At 39.3% G+C, this 27,031-nt stretch overlaps 3 protein-coding genes across 3 annotated transcripts; 1 reads left to right on the plus strand and 2 right to left on the minus strand.

Annotated features, from left to right (window-relative positions):
* Nucleotides 1–4,318: 4,318 nt before the first annotated feature.
* Nucleotides 4,319–11,964, minus strand: LOC149393087 (Lactoylglutathione lyase / glyoxalase I family protein). Its single transcript, XM_089616414.1, has 4 exons — nucleotides 11,829–11,964; nucleotides 11,495–11,731; nucleotides 4,795–4,876; nucleotides 4,319–4,683 (listed from the first exon to the last, which is right to left on the minus strand). The coding sequence occupies exons 1-4, from the start codon at nucleotides 11,910–11,912 to the stop codon at nucleotides 4,643–4,645; spliced, it is 444 nt and encodes a 147-aa protein (XP_089472540.1). The 5' UTR covers nucleotides 11,913–11,964; the 3' UTR covers nucleotides 4,319–4,642.
* A 4,251-nt stretch (nucleotides 11,965–16,215) lies between these two features.
* On the minus strand, nucleotides 16,216–19,693 carry LOI1 (Pentatricopeptide repeat (PPR) superfamily protein). Its single transcript, XM_089616314.1, has 2 exons — nucleotides 17,931–19,693; nucleotides 16,216–17,213 (listed from the first exon to the last, which is right to left on the minus strand). The coding sequence occupies exons 1-2, from the start codon at nucleotides 19,502–19,504 to the stop codon at nucleotides 16,748–16,750; spliced, it is 2,040 nt and encodes a 679-aa protein (XP_089472440.1). The 5' UTR covers nucleotides 19,505–19,693; the 3' UTR covers nucleotides 16,216–16,747.
* Nucleotides 19,694–22,424: 2,731 nt separating this feature from the next.
* LOC149393089 (Pre-rRNA-processing protein TSR2, conserved region) lies at nucleotides 22,425–22,958 on the plus strand. Its single transcript, XM_089617898.1, has 3 exons — nucleotides 22,425–22,650; nucleotides 22,736–22,827; nucleotides 22,908–22,958. The coding sequence occupies exons 1-3, from the start codon at nucleotides 22,425–22,427 to the stop codon at nucleotides 22,956–22,958; spliced, it is 369 nt and encodes a 122-aa protein (XP_089474024.1).
* Nucleotides 22,959–27,031: the final 4,073 nt, after the last annotated feature.

Consider the following 27,031-nt stretch of genomic DNA (forward strand, 5'->3'; position numbering starts at 1 on the left):
TCGAGCCTGCCTGGAGGTCGAGCCTGACCTGGAGGGCGAGCCTGACTGGAGGTCGAGCCTGGCCTGGAGATCAAGCCTGCCTGGAGGTCGAGCTCGCCTGGAGGTCGAGCCTGCCTGGAGGTCGAGCTCGCCTGGCTTGGAGATCGGGCCTGCCTGGAGGTCGAGCTCGCCTGGAGGTCGAGCCTGCCTGGAGGTCGGGCCTGCCTGGAGGTCGAGCTCGCCTGGAGGCCGAGCTCGTCTGGAGGCCGAGCCTGCCTGGAGGTCGAGCCTGCCTGGAGGTCGAGCTCGCCTGGGGGTCGGGCGAGGCCCCCTTTGTGAGATGGGAAAAGGGGGTCGGGCGAGGCCCCCTTTGCGAAATGAGAATGGGGGGTCGGGGGAGGCCCCCTTTGCGAAATGGGAAGGGGAGTCAGGCGAGGCCCCCTTTGCGAAATGAGAATGGGGGGGTCGGGCGAGGCCCCATTTGTGAAATTGGAAGGGGGGTCGGGCGAGGCCCCCTTTGCGAAATGAGAATGGGGGGTCGGGCGAGGCCCCCTTTGTGAGATGGGAAAGGGGGGTCGGGCGAGGCCCCCTTTGCGAGATGAGGATGGGGGGTCGGGCGAGGCCGCCTTTGCAAGATGGGAATGGGGCTCGATCCAGCTTGGATATTTCGGGGTCGGTCCGGCCTGGGTGTTTCGAGATCGCTCCGGCCTGGGTACTTCGAGATCGATCAAGCGTGGACGCTTCGGGGACGATCCGGCTTGGATGTTTCGAGATTGCTCCGGCCTGGGTACTTCGAGACCGATCCAGCCCGGATGCTTCGAGATCGATCCGGCCTGGGTACTTCGAGATTGACCTAGCCTGGGTACTTCGACATCGATCCAGCCTGGTAGCTTCGGGATCGACCCAGCCTGGTAGATTCGGGATCGACCCAACCTAGGTACTTCGAGATTGGTCCAACCTAGATACTTCGGGATCGACCTAGCCTGGTAGATTCGGGATCGACCCAACTTGGATACTTCGAGATTGGTCCAACCTGGATACTTCATGATCGACCCAGCCTAGGTATTTCGATATCGACCTAGCCTGGGTACTTCGAGATTGGCCCAGCCTGGGTACTTCGACATCGATCCCGCCTGGTAGATTCGGGATCGACCCAGTCTGGGTACTTCGAGATTGACCCAGCCTGGGTGCTTCGACATCGATCCAGCCTGGTAGCTTCGGGGTCGACCCAGCCTGGGTACTTCGAGATTGATCCAGCCTGAAAGCTTCGGACGAGCCCCACTTGTCGAGACGGGAGCGGGTTGCTTCGAGCGAGCCCCTAGTCGAGACGGGAGCGGGTTGCTTCGAGCGGGCCGTTTGTCGAGGCGGAAGCGGGTTGCTTCGAGCGAGCCGCTTGTCGAGGCGGGAGCGGGGTGGTTCGAGCGAGCCGCTTGTCGGGATGGAAGCGGATTGCTTCAAGCGAGCCCCGCTTGTTGAGATAAGAGCGGGTTGCTTCATGCCCTTCTGTCAAGTCTTCGAGTTTTCCGCTTTGTTTCTTGGACTGGGCTCGATGTGCTTCTTTGTTTTTGGGTTGGGCTTTCATGTTTTTTGGACATGGAAAAATCTCGCATAACAGTAATTATGAACACAATTTTTCTTTTAGCAATACAAAAATTATGATTAACCAACATCATTACTTATATGTTCATTAGTTTTCAATAATTGTACTGATCATAAGTAATTTGAATTATAAAATTATTAGCCGGCTAGTAATTTTTATCATTTTAAAGTTAGTTTAGATAATTTTCATTTTTAGGGTCGTTTATGGAATTTTCGCTTTTTAGAGGTGTTTATGAAATTTTTCGTTTTTTAAAGTCGTTTATGGAATTTTGTTATACAGTTATTTATGTAATTTTAAAACTGAAATAGGTATTCTTGGAAAATTTTAAGAAAAATATCTGAGTTACTGAATAGTAAAATCGAGTTTTGCTTATATATATATATATATATATATATATATATATATATATAATAATAATAATAATAATAATAATAATAATAATAATTTGATTCCTAAAATCAAGTAGAATCATAATTGGTATATTTTTGTATTTTGGAATATTTCATTCATAAAATATCTCAACCTCCAAGGTTAAAATAAAACAACTTCCAAGCCCATTTAAATGAGTAGCGTCCATACCGAGTGTACTAGACGTAGTGGACGAAATTCAACTAGCTTCCAATGCCCGATAAATCTCAAGAGAATTTTACAGTTACCTTAATTTATAATAACTTTTTCGTCAACATTCATTTTACGAATCTGTAACGTTTTGTATACTCGCAGTTTAAGCAAGGTTGTGACCAATACAATATTATCACAAAGTATCCTAGTCCATCTGTGCAAAGCTCTGTTTTAGGACATGGGCTGCCAAGGACGTGGGGGAGGAGAGGAGCCGCCATCCTTGCTTTGGCATCAACCGAGCCTACCTTGATGCTTAGGAAGACATAATTTGTCCCTCCGGTTCCAATGCATTTTCCGCTTCGACGCATCGCTAACCCATCAAAACCGCTGAGGCCCCTCCGGAAGTCGGAATACGCTCATCGTGTACGCCGGGAGAGCTAGAGCCGCTGCTTTGATGAGTGTTTCCCGACCCACTTGAGAAAAATAGTCGACCCTTCCACGCCGCGAGTCTCGACCAAACTCTATTGCGGACGGCCTCGAAAGATTGTATCTTGGACGAACCGCTGCAAGCCTAGGTACTGCACTGGAGTAGAGATGCTACTAATACCCACCCAATGGTTGACTTTTGAAAATTAATAATTTGGCTCGTGCTGAAGAATAGATATCGATGATGTTGCCAATCGTAGAGACGTTGCGCAGTGTGGCTCGGCAGAAGAGAAGCGTATCGTCCGCGAAGAACAAGTGGCTCATGCTGCCCCCAAGTCGCACCATGATATGAATATTTGAAGTCACTTTCATTTGAATTTGGTAATATTTAATAATATAAACCGTTTGATGATTCGGGAAGGATCAATGCTCTGCCATATGAAGCAAAGAACTAAGTTTTTTTATTTATTTATTACTATAATTCAAATAAAACTGGCACCATAGCAGTCCCCTAAGTCATAGAAAGGGTCTCATCTTTCTCCTAGAGTTTTCTTTTTTCTTTTTCAAATATTATTAGGATTAATTCCGTTTTTACCCCCTGGACTCGTACCATAATTTCTATTATTCTCTCTCTATCTCCTTTCTTCTTCTTCTTCTTCTTCTTTTCTTCTCTGCTCCTCCACGTAGTCACAAATCAGAAGTCCTTCTCAAACATCACAAACGGTTGGCAGAGAAATGAGAGATTTCGTACTTCTCGTCTCCTCTTCCTCTTCCTCTTCTCCTTCCATTTCTCCCTCTCCAAACCCTAACCCTAGCCCTAGCCCTAACCGCCATTGCCGATCTTCCTCCAAGTCCGCCAAGCTCTCCTCATCCTCCTCTCTCTCCGCCGTGGCTTCCAGATCGCCGCCTCTCTCCACACTCAGGTTCGACTCTTCCTCTTCGTCTTCGAAGTCTCGCCTCCGCTATTTCGCCGATTTCGCGCTCAGGCTCGCCCGCGACGGGAAGCTCGAGGACTTCGCGATGATCCTCGAGAGCCTGATCGTCTCCGGCGCCGACGCCTCGCGCCTCTCCGCCGCGCTGAGGTCGGAGTTCGCCGAGAAAGGACTTTCGAAGCTCGTTCGCGGCGGAGAGGTCAGGGGATTCGCGGCGGTGATCGGGAAGCTCGACGAGCTCGGATTCTCTCTCACGGAGATCTTCGGCGGATCCGCGAAGGAGGTCTTGAGGAAAGAGTGTCGCTGGATTTTGAAGTCTGAGCTTCTCGAGGAGTTTGTTGAGCTTGTTGAGGTCCTTGCAGGTAAAAAGATAACTCCTTTTTTTGATGCCCTCAGAGCTCTACCCCGGCTACTTCTCCGGTGTTCAGGTTTCGGCTCTTCCCGAAAAGGCATGTTCTGTCCTCCGAAAACTAGAGATACTTGAATTGGAGTACTCCGGCGATAATTCTAATCCTCTCGGTGAGGGTTTCGGGTTTGTGCCGAGGAACGTGGTTTTTTCCAGGAGTCGGTGCAGAGTGTTCGTGTGTGTTAGAGAGAGACGCCATTGGAGAGAAATCTCGGAGCTCCGACTGAGAGAAAGAGAGAGAGAGAGAGAAAACCAAAGAGACTGAGAGAACCAAATTAAATAATATTCTTCATGAATGTGAAGCAGGAAACACAACCACGCTGAACCAGAAAAAAAAATGCAGAGAAGAAAAGAAGAAGAAGAAGAAGAAGAAAGGAGAGAGAGAGAGAGAGAGAGAGAGAGAGAGAGAGAGAGAGAGAGAGAATAATAGAAATTATTTAATTATTTAATCTGATAATAATATTTTAATATTAAAAGTATTTAGAATAATAGAAAATATTGTCACGTCATCAAAATGTTAAACTTAACGTCCAAATACTGACGGAAGTGCCAACTTGTAACACGTGTCTAAGTTCTGAGATGAGTTCTGCAACAATCCCGAGTCCAGGGGGTAAAATGAAATCGGGGTACGAGTCCAGGGGGTAAAAACGGAATTAATTCATATTATTACACCCATATTTATTTGGAACTTTATAAGCAGAAAAGACGGTAAGCCAACGTACTATCCCCTGGTTTTCATTATTGTGGTGTCTCCTCGCTTGCTATCTCTAGGCCATTACCTGCAAGCATTAATCAACAAATGTCACACTATACCAGATAAATTATAATTGGATACATATGAGAGAGAGAGAGAGAGAGAGAGAGAGAGAGAGAGAGAGAGAGAGAATCACCATCGGGATCAAAGAAGAATATTTGCTTGACTTTCCGGTCAGGAAGGGGTATAGAACTGGAAAAAACCTCGATATCCTTTTCCTGAAATCAACCATTATTCCTCTCATGAACGATAGATAGTAAAAATAACATAAGCCTAGAGCTTTTCTCAAGTTGATACGATCTTTTTTTTTCTTTTTTCATTTCGTTTGCATATTTGCATTATTTTTCTTTAGCCCTGGTGTCGCTGATGATATACTTAAATTTTGCCGAGCTGATTCTCGTTAAGTGGAGAAAGCGAAGGAATGTCACAAAAAGTGAGTATTTTGCTTTTCTAGAAATTGCAGCCCCGATTGTGGAGGGTCATCTCTACCGAGCTCCAAATGAGACAACTGTCGGACAAGGCCAATGACAATGTTATATTTAGTGTTATGGCATTTGTCAACCTTAGAGCAACTACAGGGGCCTCGGGATCAGATTGCTCTAGGATATTAACAAGACGCTCCTATAGAAATTGGGTTGGATCATTAATTAGGGGGCAAAAAAGAAAACACTAGGAAAAAGAAATAAAAAAATTCTATGTTCTGTTTCGGAGTCATGGAAAATGAAAAAGGTAAGGAGTGGAAAACGAAAAAATAGGCAAACACGAGCCACGCATCATAAATTTGGATGGATTCTTTTCTCCACCCAATTTTTCGTACAACTTAGAATCCACCCTTTAGTTGAACATTTATTCTCCTACTTTCCCTCATATTTTTCTTTTCTTTTTATTTTCCATGCATCCAAACAATTCAATACGGATTCCAATGTTATTCCCCTCCTATTTTTTGGGTTATGAATGAAGCCTACTTTCCCTCATAATTGTACAAGTGTATTTCAATCATCAAAGATCAGATGGTGGGAGATAAGTTCTCGGCTTTAAAACTAGCTCTACAGAAAACGGTTGTTGGATCATACACATCACTTGCGTTACACGTCAGCGCCGTTGAACGTATATAAATAGGATTTGAATGTAATCTAACTAATGTACTGAGTCGTAACTATTATATGAGATATTGTGACAAATAGAGTTCGATAAAACACGAAAGAAAAACATTTCATTGTAACTTTGACGATTGAAAGTTGTCTCAAGGATAAATCCGGTGTATCTTTTAATATTTTCTTCAATTCTTGTATATTGCGTATTATTTGATCTGTTGCTTGCACTGCAAGGTACTTGCAGAGAAAGAACAAGGCTGTTTCATAACAACTCGTGGATCAACTCGACTCGAAGCCTCCAAGACGACCCAACAGGGCTAGAGGTTTCTGATCTCCATGGAAACCGCCACTGAGATCCTATTCCTCCCAAGCCCTTACGAAGATACGATAGTGTGGAAATGTATGTCAACGGATCAATTTTTTTCCATCCAAAAGAAGAAATATCCGCCTTTAATTATCGCTTGCGACATTGTTCCAGAAAGCCCAAGGCGATAACTTTTCGGAGTGTCACTTCTCTAGAGTTGCATGGTCTTGTAGCTAACCCGAGAATTGAATAGAATCAACGAGAGACTTTGTTTCGGCTGGGTAAAGATATCCGTAATCTAATTGGGATCCTTTTCTTGGTTTCCAAATCCTGCTAGGGAACTTCTTTATTCGGAGTTAAGTAGTTGAATTAACTAAATTTTTTCTGATCATTGTTGTTTTTGTGAGGATTGTTTTCAGACTCGTTTTAGTTTTATTGGTTTGTTGAGTTAGTTAACGGTGGCTCTTTTGTAAATAGAGTTATTATGCCTTGGTTTATAAAAGGCAGGCTCTATAACACTGTATAACGGTAATGTAACAAACAAGTTGGGTAGGGAAACACGATAGAATTAGGCGTGGGAAACACGAGTGAATTGAGAGGAATTGGTCGAGATTCAAGTCGATCAATTGGTGTGATTCAAGGACAACAAACACTTTGTATTTCCTGTAATCGATCTTGGCATAGTGGAGAAGGCAGGAGTAGATCATTTGATCGAACCTGGGTAAATCGTTGGTGTTTGTGTGTGTGTGTTTGATTCTTCGCTTGTCTTGGTGATTCTCGTCTTTGCAAGTTTTTTTAATTCCGCAATCGAACAAGGTTTTGGTTCACAATTGGTATCAGAGCCATCAAGTTGCAGAGATGGGTTTCGCGAAAGTTGAAATCGAACGATTCGACGGGAAAGGCGATTTCGCGCTGTGGAGGCAAAGAATGAGGGCGATTCTTGTTCAGATGAAGGTCGTGAAGGCTTTGTCGAAGGAATCCGATTTGCCGAGCACCATGACCGCCGAAGAAAAAGCCGATCTCCAAGAACTCGCCTACAGCACGATCGTCTTGCACTTAGGAGACAAGGTCCTGAGAGAAGTAGCCAAAGAAAAGACTGCTGCTGGGATTTGGCTAAAGCTGGAGAGTCTCTACATGACGAAGACCCTTACAAACAGGATTTTTCTGAAAGGACGTTTGTTTGGGTTCATGATGGGCGAGGACAAACCAGTCGACGACTATCTTGATGACTTTGCCAAGATAATCATTGACCTAGAGAATATCGGCGTGAAGGTGGAGGATGAGGACCAAGCCGTCATGATCCTCAATTCTCTTCCAAAGAGTTATCAGAACTTCGTTGAAACGATGAAGTATGCAAGGGAATCTCTGAGTCTTGAAGAGGTTCTTGCTGCACTGAAATCAAAGGCTATCGAGAATAAGGCCTCGGAGATAGCTGAAGGACTTATGGCACGTGGGAGATCTGAGAAAAGAGATAACCAGAAAGGAAAACACAAGTCCAAGAACAAGTCTAAAACTCCATCGAAAGACAATGAAAACAGTAAAGATTCCAAAGTCTTTAAGTGTTTCAACTGTCACAAAGAGGGACACTTCAAGAGAGACTGCCCTGAGAAGAAAGCAAGCAACAAAGACAAGTCCAAAGGACATGCCTCGGTGGCAGAACAGGGATATGAAAGCTCAGACACAGGCTATGAGAGTGCAGAGGTCCTAGCTGTCACTGAAAGAAACCCAAGCCTGGAGTGGATAATGGACAGTGGCTGTACGTTCCATATGACACCAGACAAGTCTTGCTTTGAGGTCCTTGATGAGAAGACCAGGGGGGTTGTTCTTCTGGGAAACAACAAGGCTTGCAAGGTAGAAGGCAAAGGTAGTGTGAGGATCAGAATGTTTGATGGACAAGAAAGGCTAATGACTGAAGTAAGGTATGTGCCAGAACTTAAGAGAAATTTAATCTCTCTAGGCTACCTTGACAAACTTGGTTATTCTTTTAAGTCTGAGAATGGAGTCCTTAGGGTGTCTAAAGGATCTCTTGTTGTTCTGAAAGGATCCCTAACAAATGGCTTGTACACTCTAGTTGGAGAAACTGTAAAATTGTCTGCTTGTATTTCTGAGTCTGCTTTAGATAAGACAACCCTGTGGCATCAAAGACTAGGGCATGTGAGTGAAGTTGGCTTATCAGAATTGAAGAAACAGGGCTGTTTTGGAAAAGATTTGGTTGGGAAAATAGGCTTCTGTGAAAACTGTGTTCTGGGAAAAGCCAGCAGGGTCAAATTTGGCAGGTCAGTACACAGGACTCAGGGGATTCTTGACTACATACACTCCGATCTATGGGGTCCAACCAAGACTAAATCACATGGCGGGAAGAGATACTTCATGACCCTAATAGATGATTTCTCAAGGCGTGTGTGGGTGTATTTCTTGACACACAAGAATGAGGCTCTAAAGGCCTTTACAGATTGGAAAATCTTGGTTGAGAATCAGACTGGCAGAAAAGTCAAGAGACTCAGGACTGACAATGGCCTGGAATATCTTGACAAAGATTTCCTGAAATTGTGCAAAGACTCAGGGATTTCAAAGCATCACACTGTTCCTGGAACTCCACAGCAAAATGGTTTGGCTGAGAGATATAACAGAACCATTTTGGAACGTGTAAGGTGTATGCTCATTCAAGCAGGACTACCAAAAACCTTCTGGGCAGAGGCAGTGCAAACTGCATGCTATTTGATCAACAGGTGCCCTTCAACAGCCATTGAGTGCAAAACTCCAATGCAGATCTGGTCAGAAAGTCCAGTTGATTACAGCCTGCTCAGAGTCTTTGGTTGCTCAGCATACGCTCATGTGAAACAGGAGAAGCTTGAAGCAAGAGCTCTGAAATGTGTGTTCATAGGTTACCCTGAAGGGGTTAAAGGCTTCAAGCTGTGGTGCTTGGAAGATGGACACAAAAAGTCCCTGATTTCCAGAGATGTGACTTTCAATGAAAGTGAATTTCCATTCAAGAAAACTGATGGTCAACAGAAACAAGTCTCAGAAAACTCTGAGGGATCAAGAGACATGAGAGTTGAGGTGGAGCTTGGAGAGTCCAGCAGAAGTCAATCAGAGCTACCAGAAGATAATGTTGAACCTGTTGCTGAGGCTGAGCAGGACTACACTCTTGTGAGAGACAGACAAAGAAGAGTGGCCAAAGCCCCGGTCAGGTATGGTTTTGAAGATCTTGTTGCTTTTGCCTTTAATGTTGCAGAAGATATCACTGAAGAGACAGAGCCAAGATCTTACCAAGAGGCAATGAGGTCAAAGGAAAGTGATCTTTGGTTCAGTGCTATGGAAGAAGAGATCACATCCTTGGACAAAAACAACACCTGGAGGCTGGTTGACAGACCAAAGAACCAGAGGTTAGTTGGTTCCAAATGGGTGTTTAAGAAGAAAGAGGGGATTGGAAATGTGGAAAAACCCAGGTACAAGGCCAGGTTAGTGGCAAAGGGTTTTACACAACAAGAGGGAATAGATTTTAATGAGATATATTCACCAGTTGTGAAACACAGATCCATCAGAATTATTTTGTCTCTAGTAGCTCAAAAAAATTTGGAGTTAGAGCAACTAGACGTCAAAACAGCCTTTTTACACGGTGACTTGGACGAGGTCATATACATGAGACAACCTGAGGGTTTTGTAGTTGGTGACAAGGATCAGAAAGTTTGTTTGCTACAGAGATCTCTCTATGGTCTTAAACAGTCACCACGCCAGTGGTACATGAAATTTGATGATTTCATGTTGAAAAATGGTTTCACAAGATCAAACTATGACTGGTGTGTGTACACTAAGGAGCTGAAGTCCGAGTGCTTGATATACTTGCTCTTGTACGTGGATGATATGTTGATTGCATGTCAAGACAGGACTGAGATAGAAATCTTGAAGAAGCAGTTAAACAAGGCCTTTGAAATGAAAGACTTGGGGCCAGCTCAGAAAATACTTGGGATGGAGATTCAGCGAGACAGGAAAAAGGGAAGTCTTTTTCTTTGCCAAACTCAGTACTTGACCAAGGTTATTGACAGGTTTGGCATGAGTGACTGTAAGACAGTCTTGACCCCTCTTGCAAGTCATTTCAGGCTTAGCTCAGAACAGCAGCCAGAAACAGCAGAGGAGAAAGAGGAGATGAGCTCTATCCCTTACTCATCTGCAGTGGGATGTTTGATGTACGCCATGGTGTGCACAAGGCCAGATTTGGCGCATGCTGTGAGTGTGATCAGCAGGTTCATGGCAAATCCGGGCAAAGAACATTGGAAAGCTGTGAAGTGGGTGCTGAGGTATGTGAAGGGTTCGCTGACCAGGGGTCTAAGCTATGGTGGAGCTGAGTCAGATAGTGAAGTGGCTACTGGTTTTGTGGACTCCGACTATGCAGGTAGTGTGGACACGAGAAAGTCACAAACGGGGTATACTTTCACAGTGTTTGGAACTGCAGTTAGTTGGAAGGCATGTCTGCAAAAGGTGGTGACATTGTCCACAACTGAGGCCGAGTTTATGGCTGTAACAGAAGCTGTTAAAGAGGCGTTGTGGATGAGAGGTGTTCTGGCAGAATTGGGTTTGAAACAAGAAAAAATAACTGTGTTTTGTGACAGCCAAGGAGCCATTCATCTGTCAAAACATCAGGTATTTCACGAGCGCTCAAAGCACATCGACGTGAGGCTGCACTTTGTTCGTGATGTGGTGAGTGAGGGCTTGGTAAGCATTCAGAAGATTGGAACTGAAGACAATCCAGCTGATATGTTGACCAAGGCAGTTCCGTGGGAGAAGTTTGATCATTGCTTGGAGCTGATCAAACTGGTGAAGAACAACTGAAGAATGAAGACCTCCACTAGCTGAGTTTGAGTCATGAAATCAAGGTGGAGATTGTGAGGATTGTTTTCAGACTCGTTTTAGTTTTATTGGTTTGTTGAGTTAGTTAACGGTGGCTCTTTTGTAAATAGAGTTATTATGCCTTGGTTTATAAAAGGCAGGCTCTATAACACTGTATAACGGTAATGTAACAAACAAGTTGGGTAGGGAAACACGATAGAATTAGGCGTGGGAAACACGAGTGAATTGAGAGGAATTGGTCGAGATTCAAGTCGATCAATTGGTGTGATTCAAGGACAACAAACACTTTGTATTTCCTGTAATCGATCTTGGCATAGTGGAGAAGGCAGGAGTAGATCATTTGATCGAACCTGGGTAAATCGTTGGTGTTTGTGTGTGTGTGTTTGATTCTTCGCTTGTCTTGGTGATTCTCGTCTTTGCAAGTTTTTTTAATTCCGCAATCGAACAAGGTTTTGGTTCACAGTTTTCCTTCTTCCTTCTTTGTTCTTCCTCTAATTACTCATTTTAGTTTGAATATTTTTCAGCTATGCCCTACAAAAAACATTCAAACAAATAATAACTTAAAAGAGTTAAAAAGAAGAGTTTGTTGCCTTGAGTTTGTGGAGAATGGAGTCGAAATTGGAGACGGAGAAGGCGATGTGATGGCCTCTGGGTAAATGGGTCGGGTCGGCCACAGCTGACGTGGCACTCCAGGGACCTTCTGGAAGCTTCGTCGCCGGATTCCTCTCGATCAAATGGAGCTGAAACGACGCCGTTGGAAGGTTAAGCCATATCACCTTGAAATCCCCGAATCTCGCCTTCTCTTCCATCTCCTCAAACCCAAATATCTTCAAACCACACGCAGAAAATAAATGGATCATATTATTTACAAAGATATATAACGACTTTGTTTAGTTTCGGTATAGCGATAATTGAAGTAAAAACCTCTTTGTAAAACTGGGCGAGTCTCGTGATGTCCGATGACTCTCTGGCGATGTGGCTCACCGCAACTACTTTCGCAATCGACATCGTTTATGACTCTTGTGTCTCCCTTTTTTTTTTTTTTTTTTTTTTAACAGATTTGATTTGAAAATATATAAAGATATTTTTTTCGCGTCTGTTTTGTTGCTTTCTATCTATCCAAACACGTGGGTTTTTTGTCGGTTGGTTTTACAGTTTTGTTATATATTCACTTTTAGAATAAGACGAGTAAAAATACCCGCGCGTTGCTACGGGAGTTCATCTTTTTCACAGTAAATAAATTAAATAAATAATAAAATGATAACGCACATAAAAAATTAGCTGTAACTTTTATATCCAGTTATCTACGTATAAAAGAGGTTTACAATAAAAACATTACGATATTAATACATATACACATGTCAAGGCAACAAAAAAATTTAGCTAAATTGCCTTGAGAAGAGTTTTACTTTTGATAGTTAAATTGTCTAAACTTTTATATCGTAAATTGAATCAATATAGCTAGCATTAGTATGATAAATGACGATTTGAATTTCCAAAAATATTAAAATTTAGTGTCCGAACTAATACAATACCTTTTTATTTATTTATTTATCATATATCTAAATATATTTGTTTTAACATATAATACCATCAGTAACTCGATATGATAAATTAATCCATTCAAACAACATGTCAAAGGAAAAATACAATTACATACATAATTTATATGAAATTTTTGGCAATGGGTAGACATTCAGTTAAGACAGAAAAATAAAATTATATAACACACTATAAGGTATTAAGATAGGATTATCTTGGAGTATAGCCTAAACATGTTCATCAAATTGGATTAAGGGCAACCTACAGACATTGACCTTTATATAAACAAAATAAAACTCTTAGTCACTATTTATGATATAATGATTTGTGTGTATATTTCTGAAAAAATATATTATAATTGTTCAATTATAAATATAGACACTCTACCAAAAAATAAAACTCTTAGTCACTATTTATGATATAATGATTTGTGTGTATATTTCTCAAAAAGGATATTATAATTGTTCAATTATAAATATAGACACTATCAAAATAGTCAAATCATTGAAACGTTAAAATTTCAAATTTTCCGGCGCTTAAATTTTTTTATTAAATTAGATAGGAGTTGTTATTACGCTCCATAATGACAAATGATGAATATATAGTTGGTATATATCGTATCTACTTATAAACCGCTTCCCGGTACCAAAAGAGTATGTAGACAGTATATAGCTTTTTTAGTCTAAAAAAATCACAGACATGTCGTCACAATTTAGTATTTATTTAATTAAAAATATGTCTATTGATAAACTCTTCAATATTTCTATTTGCATATTGTTTATTTGGATCTTGTCTAATGTCTAGGGTCATTATTTATAAATACTTACTATTTGAAAAACTGATAAATATTATTTTCAATTGTATTATTTTATAAAATAGTCTTCGGTAAACATTATCTTCGTAAATATTTGTAGGTAAAACTACTCATTTGGTAGTTGGTATCTCAGTATAAATATTAGTAGCGTACTTAGTTTTTTTTTTTGTTTTTTTGGTAGCGATTATACTATTATGTGTATAGGTGCCAGTTTTGTTAATTTGAATTTTTTAATTAAAAAAAATTAGCTAACGATTTCGATAATCATTTTGGAAGGTTAACTTAGATAAACCGATTTTTTAATATTCAAGCAAAAAAAATTATTATTGCATATATTTTTGAACTCAAATTAATCTTAACTACTGAGTATGTTTTAAATTAGTTAGTGACTTGTTAATAAATTAATAAGCTTATAACAAATATTTATATGTAGCTATGAACACAATTATTAGATGGAAATAATTTTGGTCAACTTAATATTAAAATCACCTATATCACATTATTACCTTTAAAAAAAATCTGGTATCATACTCGGCTGAATTTAATTGACTAATTTTGATTAAATAATAAATTTATTATGCATTTAACTAAAGTTTTCATCTCTAATTAAGTGTCTTTCAGTAAAAACATAACAGTACTTACTTTTATGTATTTTGTTTGCAAAAGTATGTAAATTCTTTACTCATCGTCGATTTTCAAAGTTTGATTGTAAAATAATTTTTTTTTGTTTAATATTGGTAATTTATGTCTTGTGAAAGAAAATACCACAAAATAATATATTTAAAAAGGAACAAAATAAAAATAATAAAAATGCATAAGACAAAAAAAAATAATAATAAAAAAATAAAAAAAACAACATGCGTAGGTGGACGAAAGAAATAATGGCAATAATGTAATAATGAGCTTACACGAAGTTTAAGATTTTTTTAGTGGACAATATAAATACTGTAGAAACTACAGTAATAATGCACCCCCAATTAGTTATATAGGATAATGTTCTTTATTATTATTTTAGGCAAATTCTGATAAGAGATTGAATATCTAACATATATTGAATTATTGATACAAATTTCTTATAGGTAGGAATAAGAATAAGGCACATTAAGACTAGGGATGGCAACGGGTACGGGTAAAGCCGGGTACACCTATTCCGTTACCCGTACCCGTTATAATTTTTTACCCGTTACCCGGACCCGTTTACCCGGATTTTGAGACGGGCCGGGTAACGGGGATACCCGCCGGGTAAGCGGGTTAAAAATATTGGACCCGTTACCCGTTTACCCGGTTAAAAAAAAAAGTAGCGGGTCGGGTAGACCCGCTTACCCGTTTATAAAATAAAAATTCATCAACAATATAAAGTTTAAAAATAATAAAATTTAAATGAAAAATATCAAAGATCTATTACAATATAAAGAACATTAAAATTCAAAATAAAGAAATACAAAATACAAAAGAAGTCTTCATTGCAAATTGATCATCTTCATTGTAAATTTGGTCATCTTCATTGCAACGCTATCATCTTCATTGCAACTTATAAAAATTTATTATCTTTTTAAATATTTAAAAGTTAACGGGTCGGGTCCCGGGTAACCGGGTACGGGATGACTATTCTGTTACCCGTCCCCTGACCCGTTAAAACCTTAACGGGTATTACCCGTTTACCCAAAAAGAATGGGTATTACCCGACCCAAATAAATCGGGTAACGGGCCGGAACGCGGGTAACGGGTCAAATTGCCATCCCTAATTAAGACCGGAGGTAGTAATAATTCGTCACTATTGTGAAGAATGGTGCAATGCCACATCAGCATCGACATGTCTGCATTAGCATCGTCTGCAGAAGTTAGTTATAACTGCCGAGGGGAAGTTTGCGCGACACGTCAGCACCGGATTGTCTTTAAATATCTTGTAATCGCTTGCGTTAGTCAAGGTAATTCATTTTCAACTGTATGTTCATGAGATTAGAGTGGAGAGAGAGAGAGAGAGAGAGAGAGAGACACTGAGAATCACAAGCAAGAGTTTGGTGATCTAGAGTGTTTGTTCTCGGAAAGTCTTGACGGTTTGTTCGAGTGTTCTTCGTGTAATCTTCGATCGAGTATAGTGGAAGCAAAAATAGGGAATCTCATCCCTAACTGGATTAGGATTCAATTTGAATCTGAACTAGGATAAAATTAGTTTTGTTCTTCTCGTTTATTCGTTTGTTCATCATTTCTTGTGTCACACGCTAATTATGCGTGTGTGCCTTAAGTCAATTTTTGGTTTCCTGGCTTGAATCTTAGGGGTTTTTTCAACAACTATCATCGAATAAAAGTTTCGTTTAAGGTCTACGGACTACCCAGTAATTAACTTCTTAATCACAGTAGAAGCAAAAATGATAATATACTTGTACACATTTTGGAGAAAAAAGTTGAGCACGTTAAAACTCGAACAGATTAACGGCTCCTCAACATTAGCATAAAAAATTACGGACGAATCTGTACAATCGAAATTTATTCATTGAAACTAAACTCCTTATTTGGTCTCTCGACAAAACTCTAATAGTACAACTACATCCAGACACTAAAAATCAACTAATCTTACTTCAGTCCTTAAGAAAAAAAAGTTATTGTCGAAGTTCAGCTCGTCGTTTCAGTTCGTCTTCTCTTCAGTTCGTCATTCTCGCCTGTTAGTTCAAGCTGGTACGACTTTGAAATCACCACCAACATTGAGACTTTATTATCGAAAGTTGTGTATATTTATTCTGTCTTTTCCAGTGTAATCAGTTGAAAATATCCTCATTTATTCCCCCTATAACGTATAAGTTGCCTATTGTTGACGAGTTCAAAAGTGGCATTTATTTGAAGTTAACTAGTTCGTTCACCCCAAAGAGGAAAACCAAAGTATCCTCACATTCACTCCGTGAGTTCTATTGCAAAAAACTTTCTATATATTAGTTTGTAAATCTGCATGTCTAGAAATTCATTTCGGATAATTGAAATTTTCCAAACCGTTTCATTCTCGAATAATAAAAAATATTTACGTCAAAATAATAAATGCCAAGAATAGCCTTTCGTAATCGAGAACTTTTCTTCTGCAACGCTTGACGCTAAACAAGTTTGAACTAATTCAATCCTACCTCCACAAACTTCCTTGCTTTGAATTAATTATTCCTTGCTATACAACAAATCAAATTAAACTATCAGAAAATTAGGAAAATAACCAACTTAAACGTTTGACATTGCTAAATAGCCAACGTTTGATAAATCTTAGGTAAATAACCGTAAATAATGACGTGACCTAATATATGGGGGTGACTATTTATCTAAGGTTTACGTCCGTAAATACATGAAAATGGCTATTTACCTAAGATTTACCAAACTTTGGCTATTTAGCAATATCAAACGTTTAAGTTTGTTATTTTCCTAATTGATCCTTGAACTATTTAGTATTGAATAATTGGATTGACAAAACAAATTAGAGCTTAAAAACCCCCAAGTTTCGATTGTTTCGTCACCAATAATCATTGCAAGAGCAAACACCATCTTTAAACCGGTGAAACCTATTGTTATCCCTGACGACGATTTCCCTCTGAAGGATTCCCGAGACGAGCTTCATGACGACGTGGCAATCCCCGCAGATTCGGAGGTTCTTGGTGATGCGAACGGGGGCCGAGGGAGGGAGCGAAACGAGGCCAAAAGCGAGAGCGATCTTCTCGCTATGCTCCCAAAGCTCCGACGCCTTTTCTTCCTCCGACACGTCAAACAGAGCGAAGCCCGTGTCGGGGACGTGGCCCGCCCCCTCCGCGGCCCTCCGCAGCTCCGACAGCTTCGCTCGGATCTCCGCGTTCCTCTCGTGGGACCCGTCTTTGGCCTGGAAAGCGTGGACCGTGTTCTTCACCGATATCCAGCTGTACCCCGCGTTTTTCTTTATCCCGACCTCTTTCATTCCCTTCCTCACTACATTAGCCTCTTCCCATCTGTGATTCATTGATTGAACATTTTCAGTGTTTTGTATTTGGTTGATTTGTTGTGAGTTAAAGAGTAACTATGTTCAAGAGACACAGCAGGTTATGGATCAATTTAAAAATAAAAAATTATATTATGTGACAATAGTTTGTAGATTAAACTATAGGAAATGTAACATAATTTAGGATTTCAAGAGACTTGGAAACTAAGTGTTACACTATGCTAATTCGTTCCTCCTCAAGGACTGGGCTCTATGAGAGCCACTGAATGTAGTATTATTATTTTTTTTTTTCTTGTCTAAAATGTATATGGATTTTTCCTATTCGCCAACTTAGATGATGTTTTTTCTTTCATCCTTCTTACGAATTGTTAAATTGAATTTACTATTTTTCATATTTTGTTTTATTAGAGGCAGGTTGAGACCATGGAGTATATGCCCCTGAATTTTAAATTTTTTTGTTTTTTAGCCTAAAATGATATGATTTTTTATATTCACCTTATTTGTAAAAAAAAAAAAAATTCTTACACACTCCTAAATTACGTTTAAAATTTTATATATTTTTATCAAATACCCCCCCATCAATTTTATGTAATATATACCCCTCCTGAATAAAAATTCTCCCTAAATGATTTTTTTTTCCTTTCCATAATTCTATTTATATACATAGCTAATTCAATAGTATTATTTCCCTTTGTCCTCCAAAATTAGATAATTGACAATGTTATACCTGCCGGAAGAAGCAAGCATATTGGAGAGCAGAACGTGATTGCCAGAGTCTTTGGGGTCAAGCCTGAAGAGATTCTCCGCCGCGATCTTCCCGATCTCCGGGCACTTCCGATGCATTTTACACGCCCCGAGAAGAGCTCCCCAAATCGAGATCGTCCCCGGAAACGGCATCTTCTTAGCAAACTCGTAAGCCCGGCCCACAAACCCGGCCCGGCCCATGAGATCGACCACACACGCATAGTGCTCCGGCCCCGGCTCGATCCCATACTTACGCTCCATCGACTCGAAAATCTCGACCCCTTTTTCCACCGCCCCGGCTCTGCCAAGGGCCGAGAGAAGGGACACGAAAGTCACGTGATTCGGGTCTTTCATCGACTCGAAGATCTCGAGGGCTTTCTCGGCGCTGCCGAGGTGGGCGTGGGCGCTCAGAATCGCGTTCGTTATGATCGGGTTTTTCTCGGGAGTTTCAGCGAAGACTCGCTCGGCTTCTGCGACGTTCCCGCATTTCCCGTACATGTCGACGAGAGAACCGGCGACGAAGACGTTCGAGGCGGAGCCGGAACGGGCCGCGAGGGCGTGGACGGACCGGCCCAGATCGAGGCCCGATAGGCCCGCGATGGCGCTGAGAACCGCCGAGATCATGAACCCGTTTGGCTTAAACCCTTCTCTCCTTGCCCGGAGGAATATTTCGCAAGCCCTCTCGTCGCGGTCGGTTCGGACCAGTGCGGCGATCATCGAGCACCACGACACGTCGTTCCGAAATGGGGTTCGGTCGAAGACTTTCTCGGAAGACTCGGCGTCGTTGCATTTCCCGTAGAAGTCGACGAGGCCGTTGCAGACAGCAGTGTCGAAGCCGAGGCCGGAGATGATCGCGAAGCTGTGGCATTGCCGGCCGAGGATCGAGTCCGACGTGTCGGAACAGGCGTTGAGAAACGCGCAGATTCCGATCCGGTCGGGCTCGCCGCCGGTGGAGACGAACTCGACGAACTTCGAGAGCGCGTCCTTGGGACGCGCTCTAAGTACGGAGTTCGATATGTACGCGTTCCAGGAACAGTTATTTCTGACGGGCATTTCGTCGAACAGCTTACGTGCGTCGTCCCACAGGTCGGTCTTCGCGTACATGTCAAACGCTCCGCAACCGACGAAGACGCTGTGAATCTCTCCGAGCTTGACGGCGACGGCGTGGATTTGCCGTCCGGCGAACGGGGAGTTAACGGAGGCCGTGGCTTTGAACGCGCACGGGAGAGTGAAGTCGTTTGGAACGACGTTTTCTCGGAGCATTTCGGCGAAGTCTGCCAGCGCGGCGGAGAAACGGCCGTTTTGTACGGACCCAGCGATGAGGGAGGTCCACGTCACCACGGAGCGAGTCGGGGCGAGTGAGAGGACGAGTCGGGCCGAGTCGGGCCTGTCGAGCTTGGCGTACATGTTGATTAGGTGGTTGGAGAGGAAATCCGGGAGAGGGAACTCGAAGGCTTTGACGATGTGGGCGTGGATGACTCGGCCGAGTCGTGGCGAGCGGGCTGACACGGCTGAGTCGACCAGGTGAGCGAGCGAGTTCGTGGTTAGGAACGGCATTGGAGCGAGCCGGGTTGAGTTGAGTCATGGCTCAGGGAAAGCGATTCTGATGTTTAAGAAGCATGAATTTGTAGTTTTTCGATCGGACTAAGGAATCAGATAATGTCGGACTTCAGATTGGGTTTTATTTCTCCGCGGTCATGGTGAGTTCTATACGTGTATGCAACATTACAAAAACTTCTTTTTTTATGCTTTATTTTTTCTTTTTGCTATTTTTTTCTGTTATCTTTTACTCAAACTTAAGTTCTAGTTGGACAGGAACTTAGTCTAGTTTAGAATCATCCTGGCTTCTCGGTACGGAAGCACACGGAAGGACGGGCTTCCGAGACTGTCTGGGCGTCTACGGAAATTCCGAGTTCCGTGTGGCACGGAAATGGCAACTTGATTTCCGTGGAGCGACGGAAGTGATGGTAGGGGATCGAAGGAAGAGGACGGAAGGCTGGGACTGCAGCCGCCTGCACAGGTTTGTTATTATTATTTTTTTTTTTTGCCTGCACAGGTTTGTTAATTTTTTTTTTTTTTTTTTTTTTAAGTCTGGGCCGTTGGATGTAAAATCCAACGGCCAAGACTTGGTCTGCCATTAACGATCCTGGTTCAGAGGTTGGAAGCTCGTCCTTCCGATAAGCTCAACCTCGGATGACGGAAATCCGAGTTCCGTGAGCACGGAAGTACCGTCTTGAAGGCTCAGAAATTTTCCGGCCGTTTTGCCTCGGAAAGGCTCGCTGTTGGACACGGTTGTGCCGATACCGTCCGATAGCCAGGATGAGTTTAGAACAAGTCACATATAAGGTATAATAACAAATCATAAAAAGTAATATGTTTTATTAATAGCACAAATAATCAACAGTGTTATCAGCGCGTCAACGATGTGTAATAAACAATAAATCCCACATTTTTCATAGTAAAAAAGAAGCTGTCACGTCACCGCTGATACCCCGATTAATGCAACCTCAAATGCTTTAATTGTTGATTATAAGTATTGAGCGAAAGGTTACACCTATGCTTGTGAAGTTGCTCCTTTTAAATTTTAATGCAAATGTTAGTAAAAATACTATTGTAAACTGCTGATTGTGTCTTACATTGATACTCCATTTTGACTAGAAAAAAAAGGTATCGAAATGGTTGACTACCATTATTGTTTTATTAAATATCACTTATATGTCATTAATGAGAAATATTTTTCCAAAATAATCTAATGTGAACAACTAAATTATCAATTATAATATTATTAAACTATTGCAACTAGCTCATCTCCCAAAGTTTCAATTAATTAAACAAATAGCTCTATATTTTTATAAATACCGTTATGCTCATGTTCGTAAAAATTAAATTTTTTTTACCATGTTTTGCATTTTTTTCTCGCGGTTAAACAACAATTAAAACAAATCCGTATGCACTTGATTTTCAATTTTCTCCAGTCATTATTATTTCAAATCATCATCTCTTTGTTTTCTTATTTTCGTTTTTCTTTTAATTTCCGAATTCATGAATTCTTTTGATTTAGACTACATAAACAAAAAATTTCTCTTGCAGGCTTATTACATCATCATTTTGAGATGTTCTATTTCGGATTTTTTCTTCTGATTTTCGTAATTAAGTATGATAATTTTCAGCTTTGCATAATAGATTAATTTACTATAAGAGTTTATTTAATTTACTATTCCGATTTTAGTGTTGTTACGAAATTGATATACTGCTTTACATTTATATTGTCTTAACAAAAAATTCCTTTTTCAGGTCCATTACAAACTTAGTTCGAAACGTTTTGGCCCTAGATTTTTATTCTGATTCACGTAATTATGTCTAAAAACTTCCAGGTTTGTATAGTAAATTAATTTATCAGAGAGTTAATTTAATTTACTATTCAGATTTTGGTTTTGTTACCAATTCCGTATATTCTTTCGATTTATATTGTTTAATCGAAAAATTTCTTTTGCACGTTTATTAGAAACTCGGTTCGAATAGTTTTGTGTCTTGATTTTTTTTTATTCTCGTAAACAAGTCTAAAAATTTATAGATTTGTAAAACAAATTATTTATCAGAAGTGTTAATTTAATTTACTATATAGTGAATATTGAAGGGTATTTTTGGAATAGTGTTTTTAGCCAAATTTGTAAGCTATTTTATTAATAAAATAAAATTTGGGCTAAACTTTAAAAAGGAGGATGGTGGATTGGACCTCTCCCTCTATTAATCTTTATATTTTTATTTATTTATTGTTGGATCATATGTAGCATATTTTTGTTTGGAAAAATATTTTAAGTTGTTAAAATTTTATTCAGCAAGTTGTTTAAGCTTTCCGTAACAACTTATTCAAGACATCCGGTACAAAATAGTGATTATGAAGTATTTTATTTTGAAAATGAATTAAATTAAAGTACTTAGGTTTAGAAAGGTACGGCTGCGCGGGTATATTAATAATATGCGTATTTCCCAAAGATAATTTCAAACATGATAGTTGACAAAAAGAAACAAAAAATAAATAATTAATATCTCCAGTATAAATTCCATTACAGTATAATATATACGTATATATAGGAAAAATGTCGGAATCTCTTCTAGAATAACACCAACCGAACTTAGAATGTATTAACAATGTCTTAATTACATTCTCTCTGCTTTTTGAGCGGGTCGAGACTCGAGATAGGACTTGCTCAAAATAAAATTTTCAAAATTACGTAATCATTTTCCAAGTTAAGATCAAGCCAAATTCGGACGGTTATAATGAACGTGAAAAACAGTTCTTACCAAGTAATTAGACCCTTTAAGCCAACTCACCCACATTTTTTTAGTCTCTCTCTCTCTCTCTCTCTCTCTCTCTCTCTAACATTTCTGACCCCTCTCTTCTTCTTCGTATATGTTCACAACAACCTCTTGAAATTAGATTTTTTTTTTTTTTTTTTTTGAAGTTTTCAATTCCATGGAGTCCAAAAACAATAATGGTGTTGCCTCTAGTGCAACGACAAAAACTAGTACCCCTGAATCTGATACTTCTATCAAGACCCTTGAAAACGACATCTCTGAGATTCTGTCTCGGTGGAGAGGCCTCCAAATGGCGGTGGAGAATCTCTGGGGCGGCCAAGATTCCCTCCAGAAATCCCAACAGCTCGCCGATGATATCTTCTCTTGGTTCTCTAAATCCCATTGTACGTGTTCTTTATTTATTTATAACATGTTTTGTTGGTCGTGACATTAATTATTATTATTATTATTATTATTATTGATCTACAGCGTCGCTTTACGCCGAAGACGTGGAAAGCTTGCTCCATGAGAGTATGCTTCTCACTTTCAACACAGAAATAGAAGATGGTAGCATTGAGGAGGTATTTACTTTATTTATTTAATTATTATGTATTTATTATAGATATGTGTTATATATTAATTGATTTATTAATCCAAGCAGGTTGCAGAGGAGTTGATGATTTTGCACGATGAGTTCTTGCACAAATATTAGACAGTTAATTCTCCCTCAGAGTCTCTCTCTCGTCGTGAGCGTGAAGCAGATGTGAAAATAAAGTTGTTTGTGTTACCCTGCAATCCAATTTCTTGGATTTGTAATTTGAATTCATTGATGTTTTTCTATGTAATTCTTTTCTTCGAGCGTGATTTTCGTTTCGCGCGATTTCTTAAAATTTTGCGGGGGTTTTGCTAAACCCCTTATTTAAGATTACATTTCATTTTATGAAATTTTCTATTTTGATGAGTGATGCATTTTTATTTTGGATAACGGCACAAATTATTTCACACGATTTCTAAATTTTGAGGGTCTTGTTAAATCCCTTACTCGACACTATGCTTCATTTTAAGAAAATAATATATGATGTGCAATGCATTTTTGCAATAATGGCGCAACTTATTTCGCGTAAACATTAAATTTTTTAGGGTTTTGATAAACCCTTTATTGAAGACTATATTTGATATTAAGAAAATTTCTATTTTGATGAGAGATGCATTTTTTTTTGTAACGTATCAATTTATTTCGCGCGATTTTTTTAAATGTTGTTGCGTTTTAAATCATTTTACATTTGATGAACGACGTACTTTTGCAGTAATGGCACAATTTGTCTCACGCAAAATTTTAAATTTTGCAGGTTCTATTAAATCCCTTAATTTGGACCATATTTCATTTTAAGACATTATATATTTTGATGAGTGATTCATCTTACTAGGTAAGACATAATTTATTTCACACCATTTTTAAAGGGTACATTAGGTATATAAGTATATTTTCAATTTCAGATTATTATAGCTAACGTTTCGTAAATCTTAGGTAAATGGTCGCACCCATGTATTTACACTCGTAATATGACTAAAATACCCTCTTAAAATTCCCGCTTAAAAATTCTCCAGATTTAAAATTAAATAAAATTTATTCTGTAATTGTGATAAACATGGAAACAAAATCCACCACACACGTTATCCGAAGAATATTTTTTTCATAATTTAAAGAATCAGTCGACTATTCAATTATTATTTTTATTTAGGGTAATTATTTTTATATAATTATTTAAAGGATTTTATAACATTTTGAGACAATTTGACATTGCATATTAACGACTATTTATAGTTATTGAGTTTTATTATTGCATATATTTACAATTATTAACTTGTAATTTACGAATATTTTTTTGCATTTGATATTTTTACACTATTATTTACAACAATTTACAATTTATTACAACTATTTACTTACATTTACAGCTACAAACAGAGGACGCAAAATTCTCTAGAGAGACTCAATATGCCTATGTCGGGAAGATCTGTAATCGATCTCCGCCATTCGTTCGATGGAGGCGTGCCTCTCCTCAATGGACCTATGCCAGGAAAACCGTATCCGACCTTGACCTCGTCGGATCTCGTAATCCTTGCCCTCTATCTCGGTCTTGAAGGATCCCGCAGTCCTCCACCTTAGCCATCTGCCTTTGCCACATTAGATCCCGCAGTCTTTACCTCAATCATATGCCGGGTAGACCATAGGCGGCATCGTCGGATCCGCCAGTCTTCGCCCTCCACCTCAGCCTTCCACCTCGGCCTCGCCAGATTCAGCAGTCCTCATCGGCGTCGACAACTGGTACAACCTCACAATTGTCGCCATAAGAAAAGAAACATCCATTGTAAATCTGCAAAAAAAAAAAAAGAAGATAATAAAACAGAGGCAAAACGAAGAAGAAAGAACAAAAAGAACACACCTAATTCCATGAGTGAAAATCCATCAATTGTGAGCTTGCAACAACGAAATGTCAGAGCTATAAAAACCACTGAAATCCAACTATGGCGGTAAAAAAAAAAAAGAAAAAAAAAACCGACGATAATAAAACAATGGCATAACGAAGAAGAAATAACAAAAAGAACACACCTAATTCCATAAGAGAAAACCCATCCATTGTGAGCTTGCAACAACGAAATGTCAGAGCTATAAAAACCATTGAAATCCAACCATGGCGGAAAAAAAAACCCGAAGATAATAAAACAAAGGCAAAACGAAGAAGAAAGAACAAAAAGAACACATCTAATTCCATAAGAGAAAACCCATCCATTGTGAGCTTGCAACAACGAAATGTCAGAGATATAAAAACCATTGAAATCCAACAATTGCGGTAAAAAAAAAAAAAAAAAAACCATACCACCACAACGGTTTTGAAATTCGAATGTGGATAGAGAAAATAACCGACCGATAAAGATAGGAAAGCTTAATATGGATACTGAACAATATATCCCATGTAATCCCCAAATTTGTTGCCAAAAAGTAGGGATTAATTTGAAAAATTAAAATCGAATATCGTGTATTAAAATTTGAAATTCAACAGAAAAAAAAAATCAAATTTTAATATGAAATTCCGAATTTAAAGTAAGGGGCAAATAAGGAATGCATAAAATACCCTAATAAGGCTACGTTATTTTTTGGCCATTTACTTAAGATTTACGAACCGTTTGCTATATAACAATTTCAAACGTTTTAATTGACTAGTTACCTAATTTTTTTTTTTTTTTTTTTAATTTTGTGGGTTTTGTTAATCCCCTTAATTGAGTCTATCTTTTGTTTCAAGAGATTTTATATTTACGAGCGCTATGTTTTTACTTTAACGGTAGTTATTAGTTAACGGGTCTAATGGCGATTAGCATGGAAGCGAGATCTTATATATTGTGTTTGAGGTTTTATTAATGTTTAAACCAATTTATATTTTGTGTCTTCTTATTACAATTTTTTTTCACATAACATTTATAATAAAAATATATTAAATATCAACATATCATTTTAGTTCCGAATTGCGAAATGGGTCGGACCAATCTCGAACCAGTCTAAATGAAACATAACCATGGCCATTCCAACCCGGGCATTTTACGTGATAATTGTGATGGGAACAAAGTTGAATATCAATAAAATTAATTATTTACAACTCGAAAAACATTATTTTCGCGATAAGAATTTTAGACACGTTATTCTTATGATAAGTTTAAAAAACGTACTAAATAAGAAAAGAGCTAATCATCCTTGTAATTAACTAGTAAATCTCACTCGTGATGGATAATGTTTTAAAGGTTCGTATAGATTCAAGATATGTGACAAATACTATCCATTAAAAATAGGCAGCTTGTTCACAAACATACGTATCACAACTCTACAAAGCCCACTATGAGTGAATAATGTATCAAAGGCCTGTGTAGATTCAAAATATACGACCGACATCTAGGCATTCTGTCGGTACGAAAATCGAATTGAAATTTCGGTTCTGAATAGACCATGATGTTTAAAATAGAAAATTAACATCCCGATTACACTCTTTTTATGCGGTAATGAGTGAAATTTCAATATATATCAAGCAAAGTGGTACATGCGTTAAACCATGTGTATACAAGAAGGGTGCATCGTTTGTACTTATGCTTCCAGATGGTTTTGGCCACCACCATCTCATTGAGGCATTGTACGCGGAGATGGGGCACTTACCGTCCACTCATTCAATTGTGGTCAAATAAGAGACACTCTTTTCATCATTGCTAATAAAGATTACAAACGATAGCCACCTCAAAAGTTACTTGTATTTGAGGAGCCGAGATCATTTCATGTCGAATAAAGTGCAATAAAGAGGGAGTCTAGATTTGAAGATTTTGCATCTCTTTCCACTATTGGATTGGAAGAATACACATTTGAACAGCCGCGTGCGTTGGCGTCACAACCCTCTTCCCCACCACAAGACCGTCACAGCCAACTCCCTCGACACAGCTGTTAAACATGAATGATTTCTAAATTTAATAAGAATTTTACTTTATTAGCATTATTGATTGGTGAGTTGTTTTCTAGTTAGAATCAATAACTATCGTCCTTAGTCTCCGTATTAAACTGAATTACATGCTGGACATCTAAGTTCGGGCGGTGAACTAAAACTTGGTCGATGATTAAAAAATGTCTAGATAGTTGTATCTAAAATCATTTATGTGGAACACAAGTGAAGGTTGATCACTTGGTTGGAGCATTCTACATTTTTTGTAAGTGTACGACCTGGACAGACTTTGGTTGTTGATGTGTCG

The sequence above is a fragment of the Urtica dioica genome, chromosome 6 (assembly GCF_054948205.1).
Source record: "Urtica dioica subsp. dioica isolate 48M chromosome 6, U.dioica_male_clone48M_v1_H2, whole genome shotgun sequence".
In the NCBI taxonomy this organism is placed as follows: domain Eukaryota; kingdom Viridiplantae; phylum Streptophyta; class Magnoliopsida; order Rosales; family Urticaceae; genus Urtica; species Urtica dioica.